The 10,908-nt window shown below is 48.3% G+C and overlaps 1 protein-coding gene across 1 annotated transcript; it reads left to right on the forward strand.

Moving 5' to 3' along the window:
• The first annotated feature begins 62 nt into the window (after window positions 1-62).
• Window positions 63-10,664, forward strand: hdac10 (histone deacetylase 10). The gene is made up of 21 exons (XM_064318461.1): window positions 63-194; window positions 484-567; window positions 678-812; window positions 923-1,019; window positions 1,616-1,713; window positions 2,522-2,626; window positions 2,778-2,846; window positions 2,936-3,062; window positions 4,187-4,252; window positions 4,730-4,789; window positions 5,198-5,287; window positions 5,385-5,491; window positions 5,638-5,705; window positions 6,097-6,340; window positions 6,771-6,861; window positions 6,966-7,051; window positions 7,619-7,675; window positions 8,469-8,550; window positions 8,818-9,006; window positions 9,693-9,855; window positions 10,137-10,664. The coding sequence occupies exons 2-21, from the start codon at window positions 503-505 to the stop codon at window positions 10,178-10,180; spliced, it is 2,043 nt and encodes a 680-aa protein (XP_064174531.1). The 5' UTR covers window positions 63-194; window positions 484-502; the 3' UTR covers window positions 10,181-10,664.
• Window positions 10,665-10,908: the final 244 nt, after the last annotated feature.

The raw sequence follows: 10,908 nt of genomic DNA on the forward strand, positions 1-10,908 counted from the left end.
ACTAATAAGGGATTCCTACACAAATCAGAAGTGAAATATTAACGAACGTTGTAAAAGACGCGTATGCTCAGTCTGTGCTCATAACCAATCAGCAAGATGTCGCGGTCATATGACCGAACAAAGATGGCTGCGCTGTGAACAGACGGAAGGAAGGGTGGGGAAGAGCTTTATTATTTTTCGTTCGCCAACTGCAGGTAAATGTTTTATTGTTGTAGTCGTTCCTGGTCGTTTCTTTTAGCACTATTTCAATCAACTGGTTGTTTGGTGAATTCTTCCAATCGATATTCGAAATAAAACTCATGAAAAGTATGCAAACAGCTGAATTGTGTGTAGCATTGCACATACTAGCATAGTTTGTTTCACTTCCGACTAGAAAGTTGGCACATGATGTTTCTTAGACCGTTTGTCCTATGAATGTCTTGGTATTGCATTCAAACATAAACGTATGCTTATCACAAGTACTGTTTTATTTGAATTATTTAGATATTGTACACTGTGAGAGATGGCTTCTGGGACTGCATTGGTGTACGACGAGGAGATGACCCGCTACAAACTTCTTTGGGTCGAGTAAGTTGCCAAATAGTGCATCTTGGATAACAACGCAGAGTCTTTTTAGGTCACTCTACTGAATAATTCTAGAGTATTATATTAATGTTGTGTGTGTGCGCGCTCTCCAGTCCAGTGTGTAAGATCGAGGTTCCGGAGCGTCTGACGGTGAGCCACGCAGCTCTGCAGCAGCAAGGTCTGGCCGAGCGCTGTGTACCGCTTCCTGTCCGAGAGGCCACAGAGGAGGACATTCTTCTCGCTCACAGGTGAGCTTGAGCCCCCGACGCACACTTGCATGCATGCACGCACACATTGTGGAAGGTTAGGGTACTGTACGCCAAACAGCAGTGTAGACGCCGAGTTTCCTCCTTCACAGCGAAGAGTACCTTGAGGCTGTGAAGAAAACTCCCTTCATGAGCCTGGAGGATTTGATGACTTTCACGCAGCAGTACGGAGATGTGTACTTCCACCCGGTGAGCCCCTCCCAGAGAGAACCCCCACGGTTTGGAGATTCAAATAATTATTCAAATAATAAGTAAAGTAATAACCCAAACAAATAACCAAATTGAAGCAGCACTGCAGCCAAGTGCCTTACAGTGTGTTTGGGAATGCGACCGTTACCACCACAGTGTTTTTAAATAGCCCTCCGTCCATCAATCAGACTCATTGAATTGATGGTGCGATGTCACCTTGTTTTATACCTTCGTGACAGTTTTACAAGCTTACTGTAAGGTGAATAATAATAACAGTCTTTAATTCTCGAGTACTACGTCGTTGCAGCCCTATTGGCAGCTTAACTGAACTAATGTGGTTATATAATTGTCATTGACATTGGCGCTAATCAGCTGATCGAACAGCTGTGTTTCATGCTGTACTGAAGCTGCTGCTCTTTTATTAGGGGTCCTACAAAGTATCATCCTGTCATCATTGTTGTTATGACTGATTAGTATGCTTTGGCAGTATGTATCTCAAAATGTGTCACGCCAATAAAGCATTTTGAATTTGAATGCTGTGGCCTGTGGTTGCAGGTCACGTGACTAAACTAACAGCTGTTTTTTTTTGGCTCTAGAACATCTACCACTGCGCCAAGCTGGCCATCGGGGCTGCCCTGCAGCTGGTGGACAGTGTGATGACGGGCCAGGTGAGGAACGGCATGGCTTTAGTCAGGTGAGTGCCACGCCCTGTCTGACCTTTAAATGTGCAGTACAGCCCTGAAATGATTAACATGTGCAGTACAGCCCTGAAATGATTAACATGTGCAGTACAGCCCTGAAATGATTAACACGTGCAGTACAGCCCTGAAATGATTAACATGTGCAGTACAGCCCTGAAATGATTAACACGTGCAGTACAGCCCTGAAATGATTAACATGTGCAGTATAGCACTGAAATGATTAACATGAAATGTACAGTTTTTGATGACTGCACTTTTATTCTGTTGTAACATTATTAAATATAAATATGTAGTCTTGTTCAGAGATTACCACACACACGTATATTAAGGTTCTGAATCTTTTACTGCAAGCTGCTTTCGAGTGCATTTACTGTTTTTATCGTATACCTAAACTATGGATGACACAAAAACTGTGGGCCTATCGAAAATGTACAGCGAAACTGAGGTGATAAAAAAAGAAAACCCAACAAGTCAACAGTTCCTTTTAATGTAATGTTGTTGGTCATATATCCTCCTTTACTTTACGATCATTTTGTGTTAGACATTGGAGACATGCTTTTATTGTCTGTTAGCCGCATCAGAAATGGCTGTGCATGCCATGAAGAATAAATGTATCACACACTCTTGGTCTAGCATGTGCACCAGTATAAGAACCCATGACTATTAAGAAATACCAAAACATTTTGTGAGGTTTTTAACGGACAGTGTAAACGTGTCCTTACAGGCAAGCGTGGCAGCTTTTATTTAATCCGCGTTTGTTTGGGTTTAAAAAATAAATTAAAAAAACGTTTTTTTATTCAGGCCCCCCGGGCACCACAGCCAGCGGAGCGAAGCCAACGGCTTCTGCGTTTTCAACAACGTGGCCATCGCCGCGCGTTACGCTCAGAAACGCTACGACGTCAAAAGGTACCGAGCGCCAGGTCTGCGCGTGGGACGGGACGGGACATTTGGGCACATACAGATTTTGGCAGCATTTTGTGTGTATATAGTGTTACGGCATTTTACGTATTTCAGGTAAAATGTTGCAGAATGAAAGTTCCCTGTTCTTTTACCCCAGAGTGCTGATAGTGGACTGGGATGTGCATCACGGACAGGGTCTGCAGTACTGTTTCGAGGAGGACCCCAGGTGAGCGGCCGTCCTGTACCCTTTTACGGTTACCTCCGCGCATCTTCCTCGTCGGCCCTTGACCCCCCCCCCCCCCCGCCCCGTTTCAGCGTGCTGTACTTCTCCTGGCACCGTTACGAGCACCAGAGTTTCTGGCCCAACCTGCGCGATTCCGACTACGACCGCGTGGGGAAGGCCGGAGGAGCCGGGTTCAACGTCAACCTGCCCTGGAACAAAGTGAGCAGCATCGCAGCCGCACGTCGCAGCCCCAGCGTCACAGCCCCAGCGTCACAGCCCCTGCGTCACAGCCCCAGCGTCACAGCCAGTCACAGCCCCACGTCCGCCACTCCAGCCCAGGTCCCGCCGTCGCAGCCGCCGTCGCAGGCCGATCACGCCAGCGTCCGCCGCACGTCACAGCCCCAGCGTCGCAGCCGCGTGTCACAGCCCCAGCGTCACAGCCCCAGCATCACAGCCGCACATCACAGCCGCACATCACAGCCGCCCACAGCCCCAGCGTCACCCCAGCGTCGCCGCGTGTCACACCCAGCGTCACAGCCCCAGCATCACAGCCGCACATCACAGCCCCAGCGTCACAGCCCCAGCGTCGCAGCCGCGTGTCACAGCCCCAGCGTCACAGCCGCACGTCACAGCCCCAGCGTCACAGCCCCAGCGTCACAGCCGCACGTCACAGCCCCAGCGTCACAGCCGCACGTCACAGCCCCAGCGTCACAGCCGCACGTCACAGCCCCAGCGTCACAGCCCCAGCGTCACAGCCGCACGTCACAGCCCCAGCGTCACAGCCCCAGCATCACAGCCGCACATCACAGCCCCAGCGTCGCAGCCGCACGTCACAGCCCCAGCATCGCAGCCGCACTCACAGCCCCAGCGTCACAGCCCCACATCACAGCCGCACATCACAGCCCCAGCGTCACAGCCCCAGCGTCACAGCCCCAGCGTCACAGCCCCAGCGTCACAGCCGCACGTCACAGCCCCAGCGTCACAGCCGCACATCACAGCCCCAGCCACACGCAGCCAATCATTATGTCTCCCACCTGTACCCTGCCCCCCCCCCACCCCCTAGTACTGCTCAGATGTCATGACAGACCCCCCCCTTATTGGCTCTGACTTTGTCAACATTATTTTGGGTGTTTCACAGACTTAAATACCTGGAGGAAGCTACTGTGAATGATAGTACTTTTGATAATGACGCGGTTTGCATTTATGTCAGTTCTTAGCAATCGCATATCAGCTGCAGTTGGTAGTGCGTAATAGCAACTCCATTGGGCACTGGTCCGTCCACCGTGTGATGCAGTTCTGTGGCTGAAAGCTGTCAAACGGTTTGAGTTTAACCTCTTTTCCAGGTCGGTATGGACAACAACGATTACCTCGCCGCTTTCTTTCACGTCGTCCTGCCTGTGGCCTATGAGGTGAGCAGCACTTCCTGTTTGTATTTTGACTTGGCACTTTGTGTATGAACTGTCACATACCGTGTACTGTGTACACTTGTATTATTGTCACAACGTGACATGGTCAGCTACAATCTTCGTGATGCTTCACCAACATATGATCGGATTGGTCTCACCTGTAATCTGTTAAACTGTTCTTTATGTTTCTGGTTTCAAACCAGTGATTTACATTTATGAAAATATTTGGTTTCTGTGGTGAAATCATAAATGGCATCATGAATGTCTTAAAGCATATGTTTTTCCCCACTATGTTCACACACATTTCTCCTTTCCGGTGAATTTGTTGGGCTATTTCCACACCGCTACGAAGGTGTGTTGTGAAATGGAAATGGAGTGTCGTTGTTGAGTCTGCGAGGACGGCGTTCAGGTGCTGTTGATCGTGTTCAGGAGTTTTAGCGCAGGGTCGGGCTGACGTTTCCCCCCTCGCGTTCGTTTCAGTTCTGCCCGGAGCTGGTCTTGGTGTCGGCCGGATTCGACTCGGCCATCGGAGACCCAGAGGTGAGCCTCCTGCGTTGTGTAGCGAGGCGTCAGCTCCCCAACTTTATTCATTTACGTGACTTTTATTTTGACACCTGGGTTAGTCACGTAAGTGGATTATGGTACACACTTGACGTGGAGATGGAGAGGTTTGAAAAGTTGCTCTGAAAAAGTCTGCTGTGTGCTGTGTTTATTAATTGCATTATTTCTGAATTTATTTTGCGTAGTTGTGCACATTTTATTTGTTTGATATCTTTTTCAGTGGCGTGCAGAAATAGGTTTTTGCTCATTTTGTGCAGCAGAATACCTACGGGAGCAATGTAGGTTCCGGGTAGTGGCCTACTTGGAGTATTTGAAATTAGAGGCACTGGTCAGACGATGTGGTGTAAATCTCGAAGTTGAAACGTCGATGTTTGTGATGTTTTTCAGGGTCACATGAGCGCCACTCCAGACATCTTTGCACACCTCACCCACTTGCTAATGCCCCTGGCCGGAGGGAAGCTCTGTCTCGTACTGGAGGTAAAATTTCGGCCTCTGTTCGTTTGAAACGCACCGTTGACAGGCGACAGGTGTTGATCATTTTTGGTTATTAATGAATTAATTTTTGTTGTTGTAGGGTGGGTACAATTTGACCTCTCTCGCCCAATCGGTATGCCAAACTGTGCAGACTCTGTTAGGAGACCCTAACCCCAGGCCATCAGGACTGAGTGCACCTTGTGAGAGGTGAGTATCTGTCCGTATTCTTTTTGTTTGTTAGTTTGCTTGTTTGCTTGATTCCTTGTTTGCTTGCTTGCTTGTTTTTTTGTTTGTTTGTTTCTTGCTTGCTTGTCGGGACTGTTGAATATATTTTTGTTGAATGTCTTCCCCAGTGCTCTGGAGTCCATTCAGTGCGTTAGAGCCGCACATCGGCAGTACTGGGGCTGCTTCAAACACGCAGGTGAGTGACGCCCTGCTGTCCCAAGCATCCTGCTCCAGTTACCTCACACTCTGCTACTGATTTATGCTGATAAATATTTCAACACCAAGGGTGAAATGAATGAATTCAGACATTTAGGATGAAAAATGTAGTTTATTGGGTTAGTAAATATGGGTTTGGTGCATTGTGTGTTTGATGTATGTCGTGTGTTTGTGTATGTTGTATGTCATGTGTTTTTTGCATGTCGTGTTTGAATATGTTATGCGTGTTTGTTGTATGTATGTGTGTTTGTATATTATGTATGTGTGTTTGTTGTATGTTATGTGTTTGTTATGTATGTGTGTTGTATGTTGTGTGTGTTCGAGGGTCTTGGGGAGTTGTGCAGTTGTGTTATTTGTTTGCGTCCCTGCAGAGGACCTGGTCCTGGAGCCCAGCACTAAGCGGCGTAAGCAGGAGGCGGGCGGGGAGGAGGCGTCGGAGCAGAGCGGGCCGGAGGAGCGGGAGGGGGAGGAGGCGGCGTGGGCGGAACCCCCGCCCCGCCCGGCTCCGCCCGTCAGGACGGCGGCCGCGGTTCCTCCAGAGGCGGAGCGCCGGCTCCCAGAGACCTGCCTGCGGGTGACGGGCTCATCGCCCGAGGATGCTGGGAAACGGCTGAGGTCCGTCCCTGCTGTAGGGCTCGTAGCACCGCTCGCATCGGTTTAGAAAATATAGCCGGTTTTCAGTGAATGGCTGGAATGTGTATCGAAATGTAATGTTTGCCTTGAAATTGAACATATGTGTTGTATGAGAAAAGACAGTACTTCACAATATATGGGCAGAAAACTTGAATGTGGTTCTGGTTTTTGACTCTCTCTCTCACACACACACACACACATACACATTGATATATTGATGGATATGGAGTTTTGTTCAGTAACAGTAGTTAAGCCGGGGGTTTGGCTGGTAGTCAGGGGAGGAAAGGGGACAGGCCTTCTTCCTTTTAGAGTGGACCTTTGGTCTACAGTTTAGAGTGAAGGTGAGTTTATAGTGAAAGGGTCCGAGTGTTTTCTTTAGTAAATTGACGGTCAGTTTTTTGTGTTTTGTTAGGAACGTGGATCCGGCCGGATCGGCTGACGAGGCTGTCCCGCAGTCGCTTGGGAATGCGTTTGAGCTTTTGGATAAAATAGTGACTAAAAAGGTGAGTTATGTTTTTTTAAGTCAGATTTTGATGAGCCATTTTTTTTTTTTCTTGGCGGTGTCTTTGGGGCGAAACGTGACGACTGTGGGCTCGTGCGTCCGCAGGTGCGGAACGGCCTGGCCGCGGTCCCCGACGCGCACGCCGCGGCGTCCCGCGTCGTCCGGCGAGCTCTGGCGTCATTCGCCGACAGGTTGGGCGTCGTTTCTGTAGCCCTGGAGTTTGTTAAAGTTTTGATGGATTTCGCTTGTTCAAATGATGTTAAAATGACCTGAGGTTTGTCTGTGCTGTAGGGTTATGCTGGATGCCTGGGGGGTGTTGTTGGTTCCTCCTTAGCTCCAGCCCCTGCACACTTTAATCCTGTAGCACGTGGTGCTGCGTGGGATTGAGATGTTGGGATGGTGCTGGTTAGTTGTGGTAAACTGAAGTCACTGTCATATTTGTTTCTGAGACGCTGAGACCACCATGTGTTGCACCTTCGATCAATCACACCACGGTTAAGGTTGCTTAGATTACGCACATTGCCTATTCCCACGTTTGGCCAAAGAACAGGTAATTAACTATGTCTACGTGCTTTATAATACTGAGTTACAGCCACATAGCTTTCTCTTTTGAGGTGCTGGCTCTTTTTGCTAGGAGCAGGTGAACGTAATGGTGGCACATGAGGGTATTTTGATGTGTGCGCAGTGTCTGTGTTGAATGATGTCTGTGAGTACAGGGGCAGTATGTATGTATTTTATTTATTTATATTTTTTTGCAGAGTTTTGTTGGTTTATCTGGGCGACGGTGAGGTCCCAGTGGAGGTCAGGGACGACGGGTGAGTTTTTGTTTGTGTGTTGGACGTTTGTGTATTTTGACTTGTTTGAAATGTGCGCGTTTGTGTTGTTTTTAAAGAAATGAAGCTGTTGTGCATGCTTTTGTTTTGTTATAACAAATTGTGCATGCAAGTTACGATGGTTTGTATGGATGCGTACGGTGCCTTTCGTTGCAATAAATGTTTTTTTTTGTTCCGGTGTTGTGTGTTTATTGGACATGGGAGTGGGCTTTATGTATTAGCCTATGTCATTTTGTTGGTTGATGATTTGTGTGACCTTGAGAAATGACATACAACACAATGTGTTTTATTTATTGTTTGTGTCCTGAGTGTTTGTGCTGCTACCGTTTGGTGTATTGTAGCGTTGATGAGTGAATGGTTTTTTTTGTATTGCAGCAAAGCCGTTGTAGCGTCGGCATATGGGGGTTTGTGGCGAAAGCGTTGCAAGTTGTTTTAGCGTTTGACTGGCCTGGCGATGGGTGTAGTATTCTTCTGTGTAGTATAGAAGTAATAGTATTTTTAGTGAAGCTCTGTTTTGGTGAGTACGCACAGCAGAGTGATTGGTATTTGGTGTGGAGCAAGTTGAGTGAGTGAGTCCTGCAGGATGTGGTGTTGAGGAGTGGTGTTGTTTGAGGGTCTTGTTGAAAGTGCCGTTTTGTGTGTTGTGCCAGTGCTGTGCATTAAGGCAGTGTTTGTGGCGTTGAGTTGCGTGTTAGGGGGTTTTTGGCAGGGGCAGTATTTGAGATGTTGTATTTGTAGCTGTGTTGAAAAGGATTTTGTGTGTGTTTTTTTTCAGCCGGCTCCTGGTTGTGCAGATAAGTAGCAAAGAGGTGGAGCAGAGGAAGTCCCAGTACCATGTTCCTGTGTGCCTCAGGAAGGTAAAGTGCATTGTTAGGTGTGAAAGTAAATTGTCTAAGCGTAATTGTTGTTTTGGTGTTTGTGCGTTATGTCAACTAGCCTGGAGTAGCAAGCAATTGTTAAATTAATTGGTGGGCTGGCCAAATGCTTCTTCTCTGGGACTTCTGCTTGGCCTGCTGCCTCCCTCAGGAGGACACAGGCATTGGAGAAGGGGGGAACCACACAGTTCTCAATGAGCTCCCAGGAGCTCCTACCGCAAAGTGATTTCTCTCTTCCCCTCTCAACAGGCCACGCGGAGCGCGACGACGTTCCTGCACGCCGTCCTGAGTCTGGCGCTGCCCCTGGCGTACGGGTTCGACCCCGGCCTGGTGCTGCTGGGCGCGGGCGCGGGCGCCGTGGCGAGCGGGGCCGAGTGGGCGCTGCTCGCCCACCTGTTCCAGGGCGTGGCGTGTGGACGGACCCTGGCGCTCTTACAGGTGAACCGGCGTCGCGCGGAAATCCGTCTGACCCGACCTGACCTGACGACGTTTCGACCGGGTGCTGGGCGTCCTCTACTGCGACCGCAGAGGCAGCAACGATGATTCACTACTTTATACTGTCACCTACTGAATAAGTTAATTGTCACTCAAGCCAGATGGTACTAAAAAGGGCGGCGACACCGTGAACAACACCATGAATCCAAATTCCCGAGAAAGAAATGATTAACCAGTCCATCTAAAACGAATTATGTGCAATTGGAGACAATTTACAAGTGTGGTATTACGCACAGCTGTTTTCAAACCCAAGCGTCACAAATGACCGTATATTTCACAAACGGATTGTCCAACACGATGTGTGACCTCTCAATGGGGGCGCTGCCGAACTCTGTATTCAGCGCAGTTGTCCTTTATCGTCCAGCAATGAACTGCAGCACAAAGTTTGGCTGAAGGAGCAACGAATGTCTGAGTTGAGCAATGTAGGCATGCCAGCGTGCAGACCGCTAGGGGGCTTGCGTGAAGGAGTTAATGATGCAATACGTATCGATATCTGGGTCTCGCTGTTCTTCTGACACCCACAAACGTGACACTCTGCACACTTCCGTCTACTAAACGACAAAATGCAGAGAACACACCCAACAGATTTTGGGTCTGATTTTTGGGACATTTCCTGCCTCCTCCTCCAGCTGGACTGTGGAGAGGAGCTTCTCGAGGCCGCTGCCTGCTCTCTGCTGGGGGGCCCTGTGCCCACCCTGGGGCCCCTGGGAGCCCCGGCCCCGGAGCCCATGGAGGAGGTGGAGAGACTCAGGCGCAGGCTGCAGGCGGAATGGGGACTGCTCAGGACCACAGGTGGGCACCCACCCGAACTACAGCCTCTAGGACAGGCAACAAATCTTTCAGTTTCATCCTGGCACATTCAGACAAATACATGTTTGCTTCACTGTCATTTTAAATTCTAGTCAGTTTCAATATCACTTTGTTCATATTTTTTTTTTTTTGTTGCAAAGTACGCTGCCTTCTTGACCAGGTCCTATTTGAAAAAGACATCATTTTTGTGTTTCTGTCTACTGAAAAGTGCACAGCACTGGAGGGATTTCTGACAATCATTTTTGTTTTCTCTTAACGTCCAGCAAAGGGCAGGGGCCCAGAGGACGGACACCAACCGTCCGTTTAGCCGCGCCGACCGCCGTGTGTCTACAATCAAACGACGCGGAGAACGGAGGCAAGAGCGCTCACTCACCGTTGGGGGGGCCACACTTTGCATCTCATATGCCAAGCGGTTCGGGGTAAAGGCCTCTCCACTCATTATCATTAACTGCACAAATCAAACAAAATTGCCAGGTAATGCAAACATTTACACTTCATTGCACAGACTACATTCGCTGACCGTACGTCACAAACGCCCATCTCTCGCAGTTGTTCACAGGCAAACGAGGACACTGGAAACAAAGAGGACCAGTCATTTTTACATAAATTAAATTCTTAGTCAATTAAATGAGCTAGGAGTAACTGTTCTTTATATGTGCACCAGCTGGTTGTGACTATAAAGGGAACTCAGTAGAAAAAATCTTATATTTTTACAATCCCTGTTTTTATCTGCAAACCAAAAATCCTATTTTTCTCTTCAGTTTCTGTAATAAAATAACTAGTCAAATCCATTCCTCTGTGCTCTCTCTGTATCTCTTTTCCTGCATTTCCACAAAATAACTGTTCTACACTCTACTACGTTATACTTTCATTTTAGCTCAACACCTCCATTACATGTGGATTCACCCAGAATTGTATTTAACAGAACTGCTCAAACTGGATTACTGGAGAGCAGCGAAGTGCCCCCTTGTGGTCCATTAGCAAAGCTAAAATGAAAAAACAAATAATTCCATATTTCATCACAAGCTAAAACCG

Source organism: Anguilla rostrata, chromosome 19 (genome assembly GCF_018555375.3).
Source record: "Anguilla rostrata isolate EN2019 chromosome 19, ASM1855537v3, whole genome shotgun sequence".
NCBI classification, from domain to species: Eukaryota; Metazoa; Chordata; class Actinopteri; order Anguilliformes; family Anguillidae; genus Anguilla; species Anguilla rostrata.